The sequence below is a fragment of the Atractosteus spatula genome, chromosome 4, assembly GCF_055471065.1.
Source record: "Atractosteus spatula isolate fAtrSpa1 chromosome 4, fAtrSpa1.hap1, whole genome shotgun sequence".
Classification (NCBI taxonomy): domain Eukaryota; kingdom Metazoa; phylum Chordata; class Actinopteri; order Semionotiformes; family Lepisosteidae; genus Atractosteus; species Atractosteus spatula.
Window position 1 is genome coordinate 59,951,142 of NC_142709.1, and position 24,077 is coordinate 59,975,218.

At 37.4% G+C, this 24,077-nt stretch overlaps 1 protein-coding gene across 5 annotated transcripts in view; it reads left to right on the forward strand.

Annotated features, from left to right (window-relative positions):
• Window positions 1-3,851: 3,851 nt before the first annotated feature.
• LOC148836717 (traf2 and NCK-interacting protein kinase-like) overlaps window positions 3,852-24,077 on the forward strand; it is a 119,296-nt gene continuing 99,070 nt past the window's right edge. For all 5 annotated transcript variants that reach the window (XM_088912972.1, XM_088912973.1, XM_088912975.1 and 2 more), the window contains exons 1-2: window positions 3,852-4,220; window positions 19,159-19,224. In XM_088912972.1, the coding sequence (XP_088769098.1) occupies window positions 4,164-4,220; window positions 19,159-19,224 (123 nt within the window). In that variant the 5' untranslated portion in view covers window positions 3,852-4,163. The remainder of the gene's footprint in view (window positions 4,221-19,158; window positions 19,225-24,077) is intronic.

The following is a 24,077-nucleotide window of genomic DNA, read 5'->3' on the forward strand; positions in this document are numbered from 1 at the left end:
TCCTCAGAACCTGCAAATGTTTGAGTCAATTCTTTGTCTTTCCCTCACTTCCTCTTCTTGGCTTCTGGGGCAAGGTACTTATCCTGCAACAATAATAGTGTGACATTCATAAACTCACCTAAAACAAATCTATTAGAGCAAGGAACTGCTTACCAATTGCTGAAATGGAATATCCGTGTCGGCCTATTAAAATGAAATATCACTATAACCTCAGCTAATCACATGGGTAAAAATGCTACAAATACTTAATGTATACTGTACATACTAGCAGACGGTGCAATCCGTAAAAGTCAGCTCCACACTGAAAGTAACGAGAGAGCGTGGCAATGTTTCGGCTGTGGCAACCTACAAGAAAATAATGGCTGTTTGACTGTAATAAATCTTTGGATTTATTTAACAGGCACCCTTACCTGGTGCCTGAAGTTCCTGTGGGATAGGTGTCTTTTAAATACCTCAGATCATCTTGAGTGTGTATAGCAGCTGGGCAGGATACACATTTTTTTATTGACATAACTGGTAAAGCAGGAAAGAGAAAAGAGGGGAACCTGAGTACAGAAACAGATGGCTCATAACTAGTGCATTCAAATCACTTCAACGATCATACCAAAAATATGCCTCAGTAAAAAAAAGTTTTCAGTGGAAGCACAAAGATACAGTATGGGACATAAAGAAGAACACATATGCTTGCCACTTTAAAAATCCACTTTTAAACAGGAGTCCATTTGGGCCCAATATTTCCAAGCGGTCAATTCCATTGCCAAGAGGGAAAGGAAACTAAAGTTGTACCTAGCCAGTCTGCTGTAGCTAGATGATGAAACACTGGGATGTTTTAAAAGATAAAATGTACAAACGCTGTTGAACGATGGGTCTGTTTTGTGAAATAGTTTGAGGAATGATCTCCCTCGATGCACTTTTTTAAAACAACAATTATTTAACTTATTGTAGCATAGCAAGGCTCCTGGGCAAATGCTACTTTTTATGCAGCGGCAGGCAGAAAAAGAAATCTAAAGTAGAAACAGAAATTCCAAAATGCTGCAGAAGTGTAAAATTTGAAATGAACATTGTTTCTTTGGTTTCAGACTGACTGGAAAATGCATTTCTTCATGGGATCTGAATGGCAAAAAAGGCTTAGAGAATGCTTTGCTGATTTCAGCCATTTAGTGGCATAGGCCTTTTCAATCATGTATTAACACTAGTGTACCATCAAAACTTCTGGAGTGGTTTGCAATATTAATTTTGTTTAATTAACGAGATCATCCATATCTGCATAGGTACAAACCAGTAAAGGTATTTTCAATAGTATCTTGAAATATTATAATATTCAACATAGTACTGTTTTTATAATATCATTTTTGCCATGAGGGACTTCAAATGTAGTATAAGAATATATAGAATAATAATTTAAATATCATTTTGTATTGCATTTCGAGTTGGAAAAGAACAGCACTTAAAGAACGTTTGTAATGGCTATTTCAATAGTGAACTGAAAAGCACTATTTATGGTGTTTTTAACTTTTCTTTTTGCATAAGCACAATGATAACAGTTGTCTTTCAAAATCAACACTTGTCAAACGACAGCAAGACAGGAAATACAGTAACCACTGTGAAGATTCACCCATAAAGCTAAAGCATGGTGACTTTATCATGATTTTCTTTGCACTATGTGCTATAATTTTGTCATGTCTTTTCTGAAATTTACTAGACTGGGACATGGTAATATTTTAACATACAATAATGAACCTTTTTATGGATGTTTTTTCTCTTAGACCAGTGTTTTGAAGTACAATGGCACAGTAACGTCATAAGAAACCATACTGAGAGTGCAAAGAATGTACAGTACAATGTCTATAACCACAGCACAAGAGTCAAAATAATGTGATAAATTCACTATGATAAACATTTGCAATGGTGTGAGAATGCTTTTAACACAATAGGTTTTACTGAGAGGTACACACCCTCAACTTTTATAATGAATACAAACAAGCAGAAGCACAGACAGCCACAAAGTGAGACATTCAGGGAAACAAGCCAGCTTCCACAAACGTGTGTGCCTAGCATTGCTTGAAATTCAAGTTAAATGAAAAAACAAGACAAAGCATGCATTTTAAACTTATTGAGCATAACAGTACATAGGCTGCAAAGATACAGGGAGAAAAAAAATGAAACACATTAAAGGTTCAGCAGATCTCTTTATAGCTAACTAAGCACAATAATGATCATATACCGACACGTAAAAGAAACACTACACTCAGGTCTAAAGGATGTACAGTAATTCGATATTTTAAACATGAATCTCAACTCTATTCAACTATATTCATATTCAATTCTAAAATAATAGAATATGAACAAAAATACTATAAAAGAATCATGATTTGTGTTCGACATGTAACACAAAACCCCATCAACGTGAAAATTAAATTATGAAGTGAGTATTGGGTTTGCATTTTGACACAATCTGTTGACATGCAGACCTGATCAGCCTCTGGACAGACTGCTGTGAGCCTGTAGTCATTTGGTAAAGGTTGATTGGTCGCAGTTGGCTTAAACTTCTCCACCCCACTGATGTGTGGCGAGTGTACTGGCACACTGCACACATTGCATTATCAAGGTGTGTGCTACACATTGTAGTGGAAGGGATTACCTGTAAAGCTCTTTGAGTGGAGTATCCAGAAATGTACTATATAAAGGTTAAGAATTAGTCAATATTATAAGTATTGAAAAGACCAACAGTCTGTGTAATTCTCAAGTCCTTCCATCAGGTCTGTCAAGGATATGAAAATGGCTTTCCTTAGTTAATAAAACATTCCAGCACTCCATCTCTACCACCCCAGATGTTTTAAGAACCACAAGACTTGGCTATTACCATTAACATGCTACTGTAAGACAGTCAATTAGAGTCATGCTGCTGATGCTCGGGTTATGTATTCCTATAATTTCTAAAAGTGTATTCAGTGCAGTCTGAAAAGTATTGCACAGAGCAATCACCCTCTGCTTTCCATGATGTGGTCTGTCCCTCACACAGCCAGTTTCCTGATTTGTCTGGACTAATATGCTGATATATCTCATTCTCCAGTCTCTCACAGATTGGTGGCTTTCAATCATGTACATACTGTAGCAACCAGGACAACTTCATAACTTCCAAGAGGGTTATGATCACTGCATAAACTATTGCTTTTTTGAATGCCTAATTATACAGATGCATAGTAAGGTCACACGAACCACTGAGCATCCAGTGTTTTAATTAAATCAAATGACTTGTGGTCAGTATTTTCTTATGCCAAGGAGCAACATTTCTCAAACAATCAACAAGCCTATGTGCTCAATGTTTCAATGAAAAGTGCTTTAAATGTGGCTCCAATGAGCTCGTGGTGAAAAGTATATGCGTCAGGTCGTAAGATCACTTTATTGGCCATATACAATTTATTATATTAGGATTGGAAATGAATGGCACAGTTGATACTTAATTAAATAAGACAGGTAAGGTAAGTGGAGTTTTTTTCTTTGCTTTCAATTTAAGACTATGTTTGAATGCAAGAACCGTTTCATTATGGCGGTGCGGTTTACAGTCCAACTGAAATATTTTAGCGCTCAATTCAGTCTTTTAGTTAGCACATCAGCGGCATATATAAAGGAGTTAGACCCTGACGGATCAGTTAATAATATTTAACAGCATCCCGGACTGTTTCGTTATTGTATGCTTGCAGCTCTGCAGTTAACCTGTTATCAGAAAATCTTGCTTGTTAAAACAGTGCCCTGCTTTGAAAATACTCGCACAGAAGGAAAGAATGGGCGGCTGGAAACAATCCGACCGCCCCTTCTCTCTGACCACTCCCGGGAAGCCTCTGATTGACAGTATTTTGCAGATCTGCTATCTGTGCGTTCGCTCTGTTTTGTTGTAGCTTACGGTTCGTGTGGACGCCGTGTATACGGTGCTAAGCATGTCCTCATTACATACATCAAGGTATCACCTCTAGCACTGTGCTGCTTGTACATATTATCCGTATTTCCTGATATCAGCAGGGATTTTTATTTTACATTTTTTATTTTTTTAAGGAAAACGGTCGGGACCTTGCGTTTGCCACAAACTTAGCAGGACACCGCACAGAAAGGATTTTGTCTCCTTTCATTTATCTTTCTTGTTTAATTTCATTAGTGAAATAAACATGGCGAGCGATTCTCCAGCCAGAAGCTTGGATGAAATAGACCTTTCAGCTTTGAGGGTAAGTTTGTACAAGTATTGGATGTTAATTGTCAGTGAATTTTTTGCTATCGAGACGGCGAAGAAAATGGGGTTGATGAGAACGCGTTGCACCTGATCAAGCTCTTGTGAATAATACGCACAGCCAGAGATGACACCAACTTAAACTGATGTAACGGGCGACGATGTCCTCACAATTTTATCACAATTGCACCTTTGCTTTTTATGTAGTACGAGCTTAGAGTAAAATGAAACACATTTCTCGCTGAATTAATATTTAAATGCTGCTGAGTACCTTTTATACAATAGGGTTTTCAGGCTGCTGGATTGTACTCGTCCACATAAAGAAACACACACCCCAGAAATACTGTGCTTGTGTTTTCTCCCTATATAGTCCTATTTGACAGACATTACAAAAAAAACCAGTCAAGTGCAGTACATTCAAGCGGATCACGGAGAGTTGTGAAAATCCCTTTTAAAAACAATTTTCTGAATTCTAGTCAGAGTGGACATAAAATAAAAATCCAGAATTCTTATGTAATCCGGGGTTTTTATTTGCTGTAACACTGCAGAACATTTGATAGAAAACCACGGCTAATAAAAGACAAGAAAATCCAACATTTTCTTACAATGTCACAAATGTGATTTGTGGTGATGTAAAATTATAATGTCTTTACGAAGGGGAAATATAAAATGTTTACCATCCAATAATAGCGGCATGAGATTTAGTTTAGAGCCTCTCAGTTTTACAGCGGATCACCTAATATTCCATATTTGTTTGCCAAACAAACATATACAGTATATCTTCATGTACTGTACGATGTTTTTAGCATTTCACGGTATGGAGTGTTTTTCAGTTTAATACCCAGCTTCATGCTGCCAACATTAGAGCGAAAATGATAACTGAATATGGCTCGGTTTGTGCACAATTCTAGATGTTTGGTCACGATTCTTTTGTCTCTCAATTTTTCTATTAATATACTGTATGGTAACGCTGTGGGCTTTGCTGCTAGCTTCTGTTTTTGCCTATCGCGAGGTGTATTTGTTACCTTATTGTTACCATTTGTGTCAAGTTGAACGTGTCCAACTAAATCCTGTGGAGTGCTCATTTTCAAAATGAGTTATTATGCGATGTAACCTTACCTGCTTTAATGTGATTTTGATTCGTTAGTGCCTTAAATTTATCTGTGCATAATATCATCATTATAAACAGTGCTAAAACAGATCATCTTACCAATGTTAATCCTGCAGCATTTTTGTAATTTCATTTAAGGGCACATAAAGACATGGGACATATATTTGGGATATATAACATATTGTGGGATATTGCCTGCCATTTTAATTTTCACGAGTTTTTTAATTCTCTGTAAAATGCTGATCGATTCATCCGTATTGCCTACAATGCTTACTCACTGAAAAATATATTTTCCCTTTTATGATTTAGACGTTTCCCTTGATTTCATGGTTCATAATCAAATACATATATTTAAAATTACCCGGAATGTAGAGTTTCAACAATGTTATGTATTTTAGTATTGGAATGTCTATTAGCAGCTTTGCAGAGATGGACTACATTTTGAATTTTGAGTTGTACTTGAACCATACAGCCTAAAATCCAGGCAACAGAATGGTTATTTATAATAGGCAAATCATTTAGCAATCACGTGTCCTACATATACACGAATGGAGAGGTAATTGACTGTAACTTGCATAAGTGTGTTTTCTGTTATTCAAGAAGGCAGTTCTCCTGTGTGCAGTATGTAACAATGTATTTCTACACCATGTGAGCTACATATGTGATACTGTACCTCTGCACAAGCAAAAAATTCACTTTTGATTGCTGGAGAATATTTGTTTCACAAAGTATTCATTTGTAATAGTGCTACAGGTCTGAACTCACTTTGGTATGGGAAATGTAGGAAACCTTTTTTAAATTAAAAAAAAAACAGGACCAGTGATGTGTGTTGAGTTGTTTAGGGGATTAAGATGCTGTACAGGAGATAATGGCTGGATGCAATAGTTGCCTGCGTGCACTTGTACAAATGTTGTAGTTTTTTTTTGCTTCTTATCTGTTATAGCTTCACTGCAAATGGCACTCAGTTATTGTCTATTGGCACTGCACCTAAACCATGTACAGTATATGTTTTATATTCCCACAGCAATAGGGAGGTGTAACTGGTAGGGCTCAATAAAACTTTGCTCGACTGCAAAATAGACCAGGGATACATTGTAAAAACAGATAACACTGATAACCATTAATGACTTTACTCTGATACTTGGAGGCCTTTTCAGAAACACAATCCAAATAATATATCATTGGAAATACAAGTCTTGCCTTTTATGGAAAATGAAGCACGCTATTAAGAGTTGTAATTAGCCAATTAGCTGTGATATGAAAAACTGTCTTTGAATTATACAGATGGCTAGCTGTTCATATGTCTCTCCCATGAGATTTCATACCCAAGCCTATTAAGGGTGTAAGATGATTTTCTTGTACTTAAACACTGTGGTATGGATTTCATGCTTTTTTAGCTGATTTATAGAGTATTTGCCAAATTAAACAGTAAAAAATGCTTCAAGGAGGGAAAGTTTGACAAAGTAAAAGTCATTCATTTCTTGTTCCTATTGTTGTGGTTCCATTTATTTGTTTATCCGTGTAAATATGCCCCAATATCATAATACTGCACATAAACTGGACTGATAGATGAGGCTTTGAGGATGGAGTGCTAGACGCCACTGTTCCTATTATGTGTAGGACACAGGTCTAACCTTTTCTTGCTAGATATCCACAAATCTAAAACAACTGAGAAAGCTGGATTGTGGAAGAAAGAGTTAACAGAATGCACTGGCTAAAGTAGGGGTTGCCATTATTCTGGAGATTTCAATTATTCTGGACATTTTGTCTCATCAAGTGCCTCTTCTACAGTGTTATTTCTACTGAAGGCCAGTCATTCTCCCCTTCCACCTCCTTAATCATGCTGCTGACTCTGCTCTGCACCTGAAAATTCTTTGTGAGAACAAATTAAAATTACTGGTGTCTTATTTGAGGGGCAGAAACAATTTCCAAGTTGTGTTTGGCTGTGTTTTTGAATAGTTTATATATGAAGAGTTTATTTGTTGAATATTATAAAAGCACCATTAAAACAAGTGCAAGTTTTGTTAAACAGGTCAGGTGTTTTGGACATTTATCTGGAACGGTTGACCACAATTTCCAAGCATTCGCATTTCATGATCTCTTGGTGTTTGGTTGTTTTGCTGCCATTTTTTCCATGGGTTCTGTTTTAGCCTCAAGTGCCCATAAGGCATCCTGATGGGGGAAAAAAACAAATTGTCTCTGCAATGTGTAATGGTGTATCATACGTTGAATTGTATGTACTGTAGGTTATTTTGTAAATGTGTGGGTTGTGTTTTTTGTCTGAATTTAACCAGCTTCCATTTATCAATCTTGGTAACTAATGAACCAAACAGTTTAGCTGTTTTACTTTTTATCTTTGTTTACTTAAACTGTTTACTGTACAAATGTTGGGAAAAACACAGAGTAGCCTTACTACACCACAGAAATGTGGAGTCTGTTGTAATAGTCCTTAACACAAGACCGAGCCTTTCAGGAATCCTGAAAAGTAAATTATCGCCCCTTGTTTTGGGCCAGATTAGTGGCTTTATGGTAGTTCACTTTGTTCAGTGCGTGTGAACAGAGTTTCCACCTTCATTTAATACTGTAGTCTCATAAAACCTTTATTTTGCAATGAGTCTATAAAATGTACTTAAGTCACAACATTTGATTTGAGCCAAGGCTTCATTCTGTATAGGTTTCCAGACAGGTTTTACATAGTACAGCTGATCCTTAAATTGCTTAGTTTTATAAAATGTTTTTGCCATTGTCCTCCCTTACTTCCAAAAGAGAAGGCCGATTACTAGTGCTATCTGCTCAAATATTAGAAATGAGTTAATCGATTTTCTCCAGTTACTTGCTGAGTTCTGAGTTGTTGGAAGGACTTTGTGGGAAGACAGTGGCTAGCAATATCTTTTGTTCACACGGAGATTAATGAAGAAAAGCAGTCGCCTTTTATTTGTGGTTGTTTCTCATTAATTTTGAGTTGGTATATTTTGCATTCTTTCTGTGTTTAACTAGGTGACTAGAGAACTCTGCTCCCAGAAACCTCAGTCCAGCCAGTCTCTGAAAATAGGTCACCCAGAAGCTGAACGCTTGCACATGCTCAGATGATGAGCTGCCTGAGCATCCCACATTTACCATGAGCAGTACATGTGCCATTCTGATGGTTGTGCCATTCCTTGTGAAGGATGAGCCAGATCACGAAGAGATCAAATTTGTTTAACCCAGTGGGATCTGGGAAAAGAGACAATCATTCTATTCTGCCTTAGAGCTCCAACAGTAATGACCTGGAGGGTGCCCATTTATGCATAAGGGCATTTTGCTGGAGGAAATACAGTGAATTACCTTTCTCAGTGGTACAGTAACACTGTCCAGGGTTTGGACCCACAGCTTTCCAGTTACAAGTAAACTCTAGCCACTACTCCATGCTGTTGCCTCTGAATGTGTTCAATTTAATAATAAATGTTGCGTTCAGGAGGGAATTAAGTGTTTTAAGTTTTTGAATGCTATGTGTATTGTATATAGTTGTGTAATTGTTCACTGGGTGTTTTTTTGGGACTGTTTAATTCCAGGGTGATATTTTGGCCACATTAAAATGTTTGGACTTTTAGGAAATCTGAAGTAATAAACCTTTGCTTTAATATATAGAGGTTCTAACACTTTAGTATTTGACCATAGATTACCACTGCCTGTAATTCAAATATTGGCTTCAAAATAGGCATCTAGATTACAAATGACAAGCCTAGATGAACTTTACATGTCATCTCTAGTGTTCGGCCAGCTCAAGACAATACAAACTATAATGATAAATAACAGTAATAACACAACAATCAATCACATGGCTCCTCTCAGATATTCATGAATGGTTTTTGTAAACTATTTTCTTGCTTATGTAAACTACCCTGAGAGATTTGAATTAAGCATTCGCTGTGGCACTGTGGAAGAGAGGGAGGATGGACAGTAGTGTGAGTGGTGACCTGTTTACTTCTTGGACAAAAAAATCTTCCTTTCTGGTTTCTTTTTCTTTAGGTAAGATGACAAGAAGTCAGCCAGGCCTCTCCGATACTGCTGTTACATACTAAGTGGTGGAAAAGGTCAAAATATGTAGGCATGGGTTCATGCAAAACAGGAAGAGAGACTGCCACAGAACAACTGATGTTAATAAGCTGAACAGGGGCTTTTATTCCCCTTTGAAATAAATTGGCACTTTCATTACTAAAGATGATGGGGATTTGGAATGAGATTGTATACAGTACAGTGCATGACAAGGCAGGTAATCTACATTGCTTCATGAGGGAACTGAAAAATGAGCCAGAGAGGTTATACAGCAGCACTGAAGACCCTGCAGATGCACATCCATTCATTATTATCTTTACACCAATACTGACAATACTCTATAGCTTGTTACATTCATTGGTACTTAATGTCTTTAGCTATGTAACTTAAATAAAATCCAGGAATCACATTGTCACATGAGGAACCGTTGCTATAATATGAATATTCTGGCTGTTCGTGGTCTCATGTAAACTTCATGAACTTCCTTGATGGCAGTCCTTTATAGTTCAGCTCCAGCTCGGTTTTTGCAGTATTTGTCTCTTCAGAGGTTTGTGAACTGTGGTTTAGCAACTAGCTAGGCTTGTTAGGCTGCATGTTTTTTTTTACTGCCGTTGAGAGAATAGGTGGGAGAAATGGCGAGCCACTATATAAGAGTCTGTGTGCCCAGCTTGTCTTGGAGCCCTTTGTTGTGAAGAGAGAGAATCTGAGAGCTATCGCTGAAGACTGAATGGAGTTTATACACAATAACGTTCATTAGCCATTCAAGACTTTTCGGGAGGAAGCGGTTGGTTGAGCTGTGGTAGAGACAAGCAGATTCTTTGCCCATCTTCCCCGTTCAATTTGCATAGCTTGAATCCTGCTTGTTCTAGCCTGAAGCAGGTTTTAATTGGCCCATTTTCTGCATGTAAATGGAAGAGTTTATTTAAATTGTGTATTTTTTAGTTTAGTTTACATTAAATCAAACTAGTTTACATTAAATCAAAAACACTTAGGTATAGTCTTTGTTTGAGTAGGAAGGATTACATACAAAATGTGTACCTGCAATACATCTCTCACTTTTTAGTTTTAATCTTTCTGTCTGTACTGTGGAGAACTGTGCCAAACACTGTGTATAGTTCTAATCTGCAATTTGTTGGATGGTGATATTTTCACTGGGACTTTACCGCTGAAGGATTATTATTTTTTTGTGTGACCTAGAATGAAAAGGCCAGTCAGTTTTAGAAAATCTCTGAGCCACGTGACTGTCAAAACTGTGTTTTTGACATTTTAAAATACAACTATATATTCATGCAGTTATTTTACTATGGTGAGAGATCCATCTCCTCTTATTTCATAGGAATACAATCTTTAATGGTTCTTCCCTATGTAGGCCAGTGTTACAAAAGGATTGATTTTTCATAGGTCTGTTTGCAGTCAGACTCCTCATCAAACTGAGATAAATAATACTGTGCATTGATGTAAGGAGACCTATAGTAGCTAACAGTCACAAAAGGCTATGCTGTCATTTGGGTTTTGTAAAGTGATTGATTTCAGAATGGTGGCCTAGGATGGAATTTAGCCTTATTTAATGTATGATGCTTTAATTTTTTGAACAAGGTTAGAATTGTTTCTAGATGCATTGCAATTTAAGACAGAGGTATGATTGCTAATCTTAAAAAGAGAGACACAGAACATACTTGAAAATCTGAGGAAGGTGACTTTAACATGTCTTAACATGTATTTGGCTGTTTATTGCATAGGAAGATGGTATGGTATATGTTTCCATTGAGAAATGATTCCATGCTGTCTTTTCCATGCTTTGCAATGGTGTTTGGTGACTTGTAATGAGCAAAGTTGACATTAACTGCCAGACAGGGAAAAAGACGAATGACAGTTGAAATACTGTCATTTTGGGTTATTTTTCACAAGATATATGGACAACATAGTGCACTAATAGGGAACCAAGCTGTGTTGAGTGGCTGAAGTTATACATTCTGCGTCTGTGTATGTGTATTCCTGGATGACGTTAGCTGTCAGGCAATTAGAGGCAAGGGAGAGAGGATTAATTCCAGCTGGAAAGAGCAGGCCATGCAGACAGAAATCCCTGTAGATATTAAGAGTGTTCTTTACTAATTCTGTCAGCCCCTTTCAGAACTGGGGCCTGGACAGGTGTTTGCACTGATTTATGCTTAAGTATTATAATATAATTATGCGACAATGCGACAACATTGTGTGGAAGTAAATCCTGGCATGTCTTTCATTGACTGATTTGTATTGAAAAAAGGATTTAGCACTTGAATTCAGATCCAAGCAATCTTTGTCATAATTTTAGGTCCAAAAATATTAGGACTCATGATATGTGTATAGTGTACTTTAATAATCTGTATGGAAAATCCATATATCCATTATCAGAAAGCTTAATCCTGGAAAAGGGCTACAGACACCTGGAGCCTATCCCAGAAACCTAGGGCACACTTCAGGGCTATATCCTGGACAATGTGACAGTCTATTGTAGAGCACACACATGCAGGAATGCTTCGGAGACGCCTGTCAACATAGCCAGCATGTGTTTGGAAAGCTGCAGAAACTGGATTACCTGGGAGGGAGGAGTCATCATTTATAAATATTAATTTCTTAAAAACTTTAACGAGACCTGTGAGAAATGGCATTTCATATAGTCTGTCAGCACAGCAGCATCTGCTGGGGTACTGTCTGGGGCAGTGCATTATGGGAGGCGAAATAAGTGTTGTTGTTAAATCCTGTCTCTGAACCAGGCCACTGGGCCACCTCCTCACCAGGAGGAAAAGGCCTCCTGTACATCCAGTGCTCCAACTTAGACTTTCTAGGCCAATTTCTAAAGCTCTGATAGCAAGCCCAGTTTTCACACCCCAATTTCTGTCCATGAATTGCTCCACCTTAATCTTTTCTTTTATTTATGGCATTGGTATATTGGCGAAAGAGTTATTTAAAAAAAGTCCACAAGCAAGGCCTGTCTTTTGCAGAAAGTGCATCTGCGACTTTTTTTATTCTGGCATGGAAGTGAGAGAAATGCAGTAGGTATGACTGACCAGGCACAGCCCTCAAGGCAATGCAGTATAAATTTCATATCGTCTTCAACCCTAAGGCTGTGCTTTATAATCTAAACTCTTACTCTCTGTCTAGTCTTCTGTTTGATCTGATGCTCTCTGTGGACCTTTTTATTTTCTTTTTGTCCAACTGGAATTTGGCTGTGTGATACAGTATAAATGATTCTCATGAAGACTGAAAAAGGTAATGAATTCAATTAGCAGGGACATCATTTCTTCTCTAGTGATGCAACAAATTTTCTGTGCATGTCTTTATTTTTTTTTCTAGCCTTGATCAACTAAAGAATAGTAGGAGTTTTTTTAATGAAGAGGTTGTGAGTTTTTAGAGCTCCAGTTTTTTTGTCTTAATTGGAAGTTTCCCTTTTTAGCAATTTTTTTCACTGGTCGTTTGTTTTTAAAACTAAATATAATATTTTCAGTCTCTTTATGTCAAGGCATAAAGAGAAATTGAAATTTGAAATTACACCCTTTATTCTCTCTAGACATTTTCCTTTCTGTTGTTTTGAAAATGGCCAATGCAAAGATGATTTGGCAGTCAGCATCGATACATTCTAAGGACCACCCCATGGGGTTTTCAGCTTTGAGGATAATAAAATATTGATCTCCTGAAACTGACACTTTCCTCGGCATCGGTTTCTGAACTTGTTGGATAAAAAAGATAAATTGAGACAAATGAGAGATCAATCATAATTTTACCATAGTGGGACAAATATTTGTGGTTTTAAAGTTGCTAAATCCTGTCATGGGAAATGAGGCACATTTGATTGGAAAAAATGATACAAAAGTGTATTACTTACTCTATTGCTCTATACAGTATATTCGTCTGGTTAGTGAAGTGTTCTTCACATTTTTGAAAGGAGGAGAGGAGCCTGTTAATGTGAAAAGTATTAGTGGTCTCTATTAGTGAATGGTCGTACAGAGCTTCCAAAGACCGTCAAGGTTGCTGGCAATCATCAGCAGGACAGAGAATAAATGTAAGTTTCGTCCAAGTCTGTTAGGTGAATCCCTAAAGATGCACTTAATTCGGGAGGATTGAGAAGAATTCTAATTTCCCAAAAATTTTTAAAAAATTAAGTCTGTCTTCTAATCTGTAACATTTATGATTTTTCAGTGTGGCAGAGAACATGTTTTGGCCTCACTGTATTTCAAGCACTACAGTACGTGGCAGCCTTACAGTAGATATCCTGTTGTAGACATGTAGGCTTTAGTAAATGCAAGCTATTGTGGCTATGAAATAGAACAGCCTCAGGTGAAACCGAAACATTCTGTTCCCTGTGTCACCTCAGATACAGTATATTGATATGCATGTTACAACAAACCATGAATAGGTAGAAATAGAAGGATGAAGTACTGTAGGTCACGTGGGTAGCTGCGTCAGCATGTGTAGGCTGCAAATGAACAAGTAATAGGTTTATTCCATGCTGAAAAGAGAAGAAAGAAAACGCAACGTTTCGGCTGTAGAGCCTTCTTTGGGTGTGACACCACAGCCGAAACGTTGTGTTTTCTTTCTTCGCTTTTCAGCATGGAATAAACCTACTACTTGTTCCTAAATAGAAGGATATTTGTGAGGAGCATTTACATTATGCTATGGGGAAACATGATGTATTGTCCAACTGCCAACCTCCCTTACAGAAATCACCGTTTCATTTTTTGTGTCCAGAACAACGTTTTACCATCTTGGATACATTCTTAAAGCTACCAGGAACTGGATGATAAAGTATTTATACTTTTCAAATTATTTATTGGTACACATTGTTCTAATTGAAAGCCTGACTAAGAACATGATGATTGAGGACAAGATGTGTAGCTCTTTTGTTTAAAAAATGTCAGTTTATTAATTTTTTTATCTTATATTCTGTCACTACTGGACACTTTTGTGAATGATATTGGTGTGGTCCCTTAACAGAAAGTAGTGGGAAATATCTGCTGTTGGTATATTGGTATTCACTTATAACTTTTGCAAACTGTGTTGGTTGTATTTGTGAGTAAACTGAAGGCATGTGGCCTCCTTTGGTTTGTAATTTAACCATTTTGTATTGGATGAAATCTGCTCTGATTTTAACGTGGGTCTCAGTTTTTTTTATGCCTATTTAGTGAAGTCGTATAGTTCTGAGATATGCTCATCTATTTGAATAGATTCAAATTTCACTAAATCGGTCTCTGTGTGTTGGTGTTCAGTGGTATTCCATTCTATCCAAAAAAACGTGTTTCAGATGCCAGCTTAAGTCAGTCAAACAAAGATTTAAGTAGTAATGAAGGTATTGAGCACTAAGCTGTTTCACAGATATGACACAGACATGACACATCAGATGGGATGTCATTGACTCCAGAAGTGCTTTAAGTCATCCAAAATGTTACATCAGCCTTTCACACCCTTCAGGATCCCCTTTTTCCAAAGTTTGTGGATTCCTCTTGTCCTATTCAGTGACAGCTGTTGCAGACCACCTACAAAGGGAACTGTTTGCAGACATACATCACTCTCTAACAATGAAACAAATTAACATCTTGCTTAATGCTGAGCCATCCACAGGATGAGAGAGAGAGAGAGAGAGAGAGAGAGAGAGAGAGAGAGAGAGAGAGAGAGAGAGAGAGAGAGAGAGATTGGGATTCTCCACCAATTAATTTGTACAATGTAGGAAGGAGGAATGATGCCAATAAATGGGATTTTTCCCCACAACAACTGAAGTTCCTATGTAAATCAACCATGACAGAGATTCATAATCATGTAGCAACTGACCTATTGGACAAAATGACACCCAAGCCTATTTACATACCGAATATCTGTATTGGTAGGGTTTTTCTCAAGTCTTTCAATTAAAATGATTGTGTTCTATAGAGTGAGTTTTCAGAGTACGTCAACAAACTGTTTCTGAAAGATTTACCTGCTTCTCGCTAGTGGTTTTTGTGGAATTCATGCTGGAAAATCTCCTTGCTCATTTGAAATGTCAGGGGTCAAAGATTCACAAGCATAATATGACATTTTGAGAGTAGTAATGCAAACTGGTCTGTCTGGATTTTGATTTGGACTTTGAAAGGCAATTCAGAACATGATCTTGTAATTTAATATACAGCCCTGTTCAGTGAGCGATGATATAAAATGTAATTTTATAAAATCTATTGAGCGGAGAGGTGCAGTACACTGCTCCTTCTAGAAATGCTTCAGTATGGTTTCTGATGGAAACTTAAAAGCACTTTGCAACATGGTGCTGAAATCTCAGTGGCTGCACTTTTTATGTTCCCTGGTGCTTTTTAAGCAGTAAAAGTTGTAAAAGCATGTAAAACGATGAGCTAGGTTGTTGTTTTTTGTATAATTTTGTTTCTGTCACGGGCCATTATTCATATATTCTTATTTTCATTTTATACACCTACTCTAATGTTGGTCTTCTTATTTTGAGACAGAAAAATACACTTTTGACTCAAAAATGGAATAAAAACCATTGCTATAAAAGCATGAAAATCACATTTTCTAAGTTGAAGGGCTAATTTAAAGTGATTTTTAAAGTAAATCCACAAAACTTACATAATACGTGATATCTATAATGAACCATGCAGATTGCTCACCTGATGTTCTGTTTTTTAGTGAGATATGCAGACTTCTTTGTGATTTGTAGTGATTATAGATGTTGATTTTGAAAATAGGCAAACATTGAGTGAAAAGGTTGTATGTGTGTTACTTGAATGCCAACTATTATTCAAATAGCTTAGCAACTGCAGGCAGAGGAATCCAGAGTCATTTTTGTGGTTTTTCTCCAAACCCCTGTGTTCAGCCTTGCATTTATGATGGCACCATGATGGCTTGTAGATTAGACACCCAGGATCTCTGGCACAGAACAATAATAGCTCGGGCTCTGTTACTCATCTCCAAAATTACGGGGGTGCAGGAGACATTTCATTTTGTTGTAGGGCCTTATTGAATTTTCTTTAAAAAAACGTTGCTAGCTTTTCATTCAGTTTAAACTGTTCCGCAAAACGCAGTGTCTGCTTCATGAATGGATGAGTTCACCTCCAAGAAATGACACTTGTAATCTTCATTATTTGGATGTAGATAGCAGGGAATTTTTGGGCAATAACTTCACAGCTCGTTTGCATTATTTTCCATCTACTTCCTGCTGTCACTGCTTGAGATGCCTTGCCATTTTTCTTCTCTCTTTGAAACTTAACCTGTATTAGAGGCTACACCCTCACAAAACAGTCTCTTTGAATTTTCTGGTTTATATGTAATTGGAGTGATCATCTTCCTTCAAAAGTACAGGCGGGGATTGTCTGTCCCTTCAATCCTACCTCAAAAGTGTAGTGTGAATGAGTGCAAATGTGTGCTGTCACTGGTCACTACTGCCTTTGCTCTAAAAAAACTAAATCTGATCTAAAAAATTCCTGCTGGCATAGGAGAGCAAAGTTCCCTTACAACTGTGGTTAGTGTTTGGAGTGTTTATTTTTCACAGTATTTCCAGATGCATTTATGCGTACCGTATTTTTGTCTTATGTGGGATTACAGTACTGTGCATGGTGTACACTCCACCTAGATGGGCAGAATTCAGGCATGTGCTGCTGACACCCAGGTTATTGTGATCAGATTGGTGTCGTCCAACTGTAGGAAAGAACCTGCTTTTAATCTAACAAAAGAATATACTTGATGATTTGTGAGGGTGTTGTGTTAATTTTTTAAAAAGAATTCCTGGGATGGTCACCTTATACTGAAGGTGCAAAGTGTGTTATTTTTCCTCAAGTCAGGCTCCCCTCCCTGTGGATGTTGGATTACTCTGTGTGCAGTAGAGCACGGCGGGGGTACGGCGTCCTTCTGAGTGGTGGAAGCTGGCTGGCTGGGCATTAATTGACCACAAACCCCCTCGCTGTTGCTGTGATTTCTGTACATCATTGTTCAACTCCCGGCTTCTCGCACTCCCTGAGAAGTGTTCTCACAGCCAATCAGCGGTGCTCAGAAGATGCTTGCTGATATTGCACATCCTCACATGCTGATATGGGGGTGGTTTGTCATGGATGTTACTGCCACAGCCTCCAGAAGATCACATGGTGCAAGAGCAGTTTTCAATAAAATAATGTATTAAATCCTTCTTATATGCTACTATAATATACTGCTAGTATATTATACTTCTAAAGGCCAATGAGGACATTGCATTTTCAGTTCTACCTGAAATGTCAAGTGTTTTTCTTATGCTTTAATTTAAGATGGCATGGTGCTTTCATGTTTGATATGACATTGGGGCTTAGCATTCCTAGTTTGTGCATTTTTAAATATAGCTACCTGAACACAAGTTTTCATGCTTTTTGAAAGTTGTTTATTTCCATTTACTCTACAAAATAACTTTACACAGATACATTAAGTAAGATCAGATTTATTGTCCCCTGAGAATTTTTTTTTGTGGACACACAGCACTTCTGTACATTTAAATATAATGCACAACCCCCCCCCCCCAAAAAAAAAGTGTAAGCTCTGTAATGAATATGTAGTTTAACAAGTTTAAATGAAAGCCTTAGTTACCTTTCATTTTCTCTTTTTTTCATTGTGTTCTGTTTTGTGATGCATTGTGGAAATACTCCAGCTTGCTCTATAGAAGTGTGCCTTTCTAGTGGTCTTTTGAAATAAACTGTATAGCAGAACTTGAATACATGCACTCGCAAAACCTTGTCTTCTGTTTCGGACTCACCAAAAGAGTCAAACGATGTTAGTGCATTTAATTAAAAAAATAGAATTAACAAAAGGAAGTTATATTAAACCTAGTACAAATACCCTAGTAATTGTACATGAGACATAATTGAAATAATATTGAGTGTAGTTTTGATCTTAAAGTTAAGAAAAATTAAATTGTTTCTCTGGAGTTTGAACCAGATACTGTATATACCCATGCTTAAAACAACTTTAAGCAGTGTCCTACACTGACAGACTAACAGAACTGAATCTTTTTGGGTTATGAACAGAGAGGATTATGGATAGGATCTGATTAAAGTTTCTTCAGAATCAAAAGCTGAGATTCTTGTGTCACTGTTTGCTTCTACCAGCCAAAGAAGCTAGATGATCTGAATGGTCGTTTTGTTTACAACCTATCTTATCTGCTAACAACAACCCCGGTCGGTGGTGTGCAAATGGAAAATTAAGTAGGATTCCTGGAGGATTCTTTCCTGTGGAACATGGACAAGACTGTGCTTGTATGAAGTGTGATATGTAACCTGGTTTTACCTGTTTGTGGCTCTCCGATATACCTATAGAGCAGTTGTTAGTTTTCATGTTCTATTTTTGAGTAACATGACAAATGAGGTAAACTTTGCTCAAGCCACAGGACGTTACTGTCTGCATGGTCTGCATTTTGTAATTCACTTCCTCTAACGTAATGCTGCAAGTGCTGTAAGTGATGTCTAAGATAAATGTTCTCTTTCAAATTTATGTAAAGAAGCAAATTGCCATATAAAGTTTACGGTAAAAAAAAAAGAAAGAAAGAAACACTCACGTAGAGATGCACATAGATGCCAATAAAAACAGAATCCGATTTCTAAAATTTCTGTTTCATTGCTGTAATACTATACTACTGTAGACTTATTACAGACTTTCTTAAGACAATTATAAATCAAAGATCTGCTGGTTATTTTGAAAAGATATTTATAATATTTCTTCTCAATGATGAAAAAATTAGCTAGAACATTCTACACTATTTCACTTATATAATTCAATGCTTTCCTTCTTATACTAATTTTTCATTGTTTTTTTACAGGACCCTGCAGGAATTTTTGAACTGGTTGAACTCGTTGGAAATGGCACATATGGGCAGGTGTACAAGGTAAAGCTTCTGATCTTTGCTCTTTTTAGCTTTGGAATGCCGTCATGAAAATGTAATGTAGTGTGAACAAATGTTCACTTCTGATCTTACCTTTCCTGGATCTATCCGGGGCCAGAACGTCCAGATTTCAATAGGGAACAACAGCCAGACAGACAATTTTGTATTTCAAAAGGAAACTTTTCTCCTGAGTGCTGCTGAGTTCTTCAAAGAGTTCCCATCCCATATGGGTCATCTTAAACATTTACCACTCGTGCTGAAGGTGCTGAGCTGTGAAGAATAGATTCAAAGTGAAAAGGTTGGTGTTTGTCATTTCTGGAAATGAATAGCCACTGTTAGACTGCCTGTGCTTTAGCTGTAGGAAACCGAGATCACTGTTTGAATGGTTTACATTTCATTCATCACACCATTTTAGTTTTAATAACTTTTACAGACTTGGAGCCATATAAGAAATGTAGAATAACTGCTTCCTTTGAGCCTCCAGGGTTTAGATGGTTGTCTCTTTTGGGGAAAAACAGTTTTTGTGTGCTTATGTTCCTTGAATACTTCACAGTTTGTTGCAGTTGCTTTGTGAATGTGTTGTATCTCAATATAGACTGTTTTCTTAAATTCTTTTACATATTCTTTTAATTTGATAGATTTTAAGAGTATTCGATTTCAGTGTCTCTTCTTGGAAAATTGGAATCCTTTTGTGTTTATAAACTAGACCTTATTGATTTAAAATCCATCCCATTATCTGAAAACAAAACGCACAGTCATAACGCATGATCTTACCAGAGTATGTAAAAGGCAAGAAACAGATGTGGCATTAAACATTACTCTTCCTGCTTTCTTGGTGTATTAATAATTTAGTTTCACAAATTTACAGAAGCATTCAGCTGAGAAGATGGGTTTTAACACTATCTTTTAGGGAGCTGACACTTTGAAAGCATAAGCTTTACAACCCTGTGGGAATTGTCCACTGGAATGGAAATCCATGGCTTTCAATCTTGTATTTGAATGGAGACTGAGGGTGGAAGAAATGAGCAACCGACACTTGCCATAGCTAAGTCCAAAAGATCGGTCTTTTTGTGCATATTACTTGAAACCTGCTTTTCTCCTGTGTGCGCGTGTTCCTTCAAATCAAATATATTGGCAAACTTTAATGAAATTGGCTGCTTTCTCTTTTTTGCTCAGTCCAAGTGCATGTCAAAAGAGAAACATACACTCTGCCCCCTGGACCAGAGTTTTCAAGTAAGTGTCTTAGTAATGTGACCCGGGACACTGTCCTGTTGGAGGTGAGGCAAGGCCCTGACTTAACTTGGTTATGGGAGATCATGTGGAACTTTTCAAAAGAAAATGGTGTTAACCCCAGTGTCCTGATTCAAATCCACTTTTGAGCTTGAACAGTCTGGCTTTCCTTAAATTCTTCATTAATTCAATTGGAGAAGCAATTTCTCTCTTCTCTACCTGGTGTAGGGTGGTGGGGCTCTTGGCACTTAATGGCTTCATTTCAGTGGGGGATGACTTGCATTCCCTCTCTGTGTGTAAAGTACTTTGGCTTGAGAATCACTGCACAAATGCATGCAATTCCTAATAATAATTATTAATTTAACAAGCTACACAGTGCAACTAGACTGAAAGACAGTCATGTTTTTTTAGTACTTTTTAGTAACAATTTGACAGATTTTGAAAGATTATAGATGTTGCACATATCAACATAAAGGGATAAACTTTGGAATAGGAAAGCAGAAAGAATCTGGCTGTCCAGGTCCCTAAATTCCTACTGTGCCAGATGCCGTCCAATTATTAAGGGTTATAAATGTTTGCAGTCTCAGTGGCTTAGGATGTACTTCTACTGTACAGGATATAACAGATTAGGATGTTTCTTTTTATGAATGCAGAAATTCCGAGTTGTTATTCCTCCCACTTTAATTAAGTACATTTACAGCTTGGGTTAGTACATTATCCATGATCAATTTTAATGCATTTCTAGTGTTTGAGGGAGTGAACTAAAGGATTTTACAAACTGATATTGAGATATTATATACTGATTGTTTGCAGTTCCTGGAATAATTAAAATTCACACACATAGTGACAATTTGACATCCGTTATTATAAATCGGGAAATGTAGTCGGGAAGAAGGGCATTAGTGCTCTCTACAAATGGAAGCCAAAATTCATCTCGTTCTTGACAGTTTTGTTACTGAAAACCACCCTGTACTTTTTTTTTGTAAAAACAGTAGGCATGAGAAGCATGCTATTCTTTTAGGTACATTAACAGGACAGCAAACTCTGTGTCTCAAAGATGACAGTATCTTATTCGATTTCATTTGCAAGTCAGTAGTGCTGCAGGTGTCTGGAACAAAAAAGCAGCTTCTCTGTCACTTGCAACGGCAGCGTCTCAATGAATGATTTGCATAGGGAGCACATTCGATTTCAGAGCAATTTGTTATGGGAATCCAACTAATTCACTCCTTGAAATAACTCTTCCCAACCTCCAGTGTTTTTTTTTTAATTCATTCTTTTCAGTCTTAGCTAGCAGTGCTAGAGCTCTCTCCTTTTATGTGGAGAGCAAAAAAAACTGGAAAAGAGGACCAGCATGGGGACGGGCTGTGAGACCAAATGCTTTACATTAGTGGTAATGTTGTTTAAATCCATTTACCTCTTCAAGAGTGTGTGTAAAAGCCGCACTCGGCTTATCCTGCAGACCGTTTTTCCACGAAGAGAAAACAGGCCAGCTTCTCTGACAGGTAAAAGTATAATTGGGTCACTGGAACAAATAATGTCAATTTCTTCACTCCCATTTGGCATTATAGCTGGAACGTGTCCCATCAGTGCCCACGCATATCCCAACATTATGCACGTCTTAGTAGTTGCTGCTCTCTGCATTTAGGATTTGACTCAATTTCCTGTGCTGTAACGATGTTAGAGGTTGTGCACACAAAACGGAAAACTTCATTTGCTTGATATTGATTTTTTTTTCTGAGAATTCACACCTGTAAATTTACCCCCATATAAAACATTAAAATCAGGAGCTCCGTGTAAATAAAATATTTGTAATAACTACTTAAATGTAGCAAATAATGTCTAGGTGTGAACAGATAAACTGTTTTTTTAACACAGGGAGTAACTACTGTACATACTGTAACTGTTACTTTTCACTCAAATATTATTATTAATTTATACATTTATCCAGAATTTATCAAACTATGTTGTGAACCTTCAGATTTCTCTGTCCACTCCATCCCTGTCCCCCTCATTTATTTTAGGGTGCAGAGTTGAAAGAAGAAGATCCTCCTAGTAAAAAAAATAAAATGCTTTGGAGCCTCTGTCAAGCTCACTCAGGATAACGCAGAGTAAATAATCTGCAACAGTAGCGTGCTTTCCATTCACCGTTTTAAATTTGCCAGGCCTGCAAACAGAGTAATTCCATGGATTTTTAACAAGATGTGCTTTTAAAATGGTCAAAGAGAGCAGGGTGACCTCACACCGTCTTGTGAAGACGAGGGCCGATGTGTTGCCCACAGTCAAGTGTCACTGGAAATCGCACAACCTGGGATGTTGGAGTCGTCAGCCTCAGGGGGAGGGGAGCAGTATTCCCGCGGTGTGACCTGGCAGAAATAATTTGGTCTTTTATCACTTGTCTTCAGCACAGAAATGAGAACTGAGGCGCATAATTATATCAGACAATTAGCTAGTTAACCCCTGAGTTAAATCAAAAACCCAGGAGGGCAAGCTCTTTCAGTCTTTGAGTATATTGGCTTTTGACTTCGATAATCAGGAAGGCAAGTTACTTTGCCAAGACAGGATTTGATTTGTGACGATCTTTGGTATCTTACAAAGTGACGTACACAAAGAACAAGGAAAGTTTTGAACCTGTTTCTGCATGAAAAGAAATGTCTAGTTCTGTGCTATTGCATGAATTACACAAAAGAAGGCAGATTAATGGAAATGTGTTTGTGTAATTAAGTTTAAGTTAATTGTTCTTGCTCTTGTTCATTTCTGTTCAGAGGCCTTTATCATAAGATATGCGCTTGCCTACTTCAGGAGAAATGTTTTGCCACACACTTTCAAGAGATTGAACGTGAACTTGTCTTGATCGTAGTAGAATTCTCGCCGTTTGTCAAAACAGAGAAGCTATTGTGTGTCCATAGATTATTAGAGCTTTAAGATAATTGAAGACAACTTTGCCAGTCACACAATACAGTATATAGATGGATGAGAGGAAGCCTGTATGATTGTAGGCTGGGTTAGCTCAGCGGCTCAGTCATTTTTCTGTGAGCCCTCTAGTGTGTTTGCTCAAAGTGGTGAAACGGGGTAAGGCTGTACTGTACAGGACACGCAGGTGGCAGGATGTGACGGGCACTAGAAACTTTCTTTCTAGGGAAGAGTGGCCAAGTTCTCCTATCAGGGCAGCGTGTGGCAACACAGAAATGGTGAATTTTGTCAAAACATTTTTCTCAGAATCTCAGCCTCATAACAAAACCTTACACAACAACATTGTGCGCCTAAAATCAAAAGATGCTTTTCAGTCTCCTGTATCTGTAATCATTCTCTTCCCACACTTTACCATGTAAAACATACAATTTCTATCATGCCTCCTGAGAACATTTTCTGCACTTGTATATAAAAAATACACGTTTGGATGTCGTTTGTGTAGAAACCCAAAACTGTGTGTTTCGTTCCAATTCTGTTTTCAGTTAACCAGTAAAATAAGTGTGATTTTTGAAGCTGTATTAGAACACACTGACCTATTTTTTGTTGTGCTATTTTTTAAAATCACGTGCCTTTCACCATGTACGTGTGGATGAGATGCAGATGTTTTAAACTTAAATAATATTGAACCTCTTTTTTCCATTTGTAATGTTTTAAAA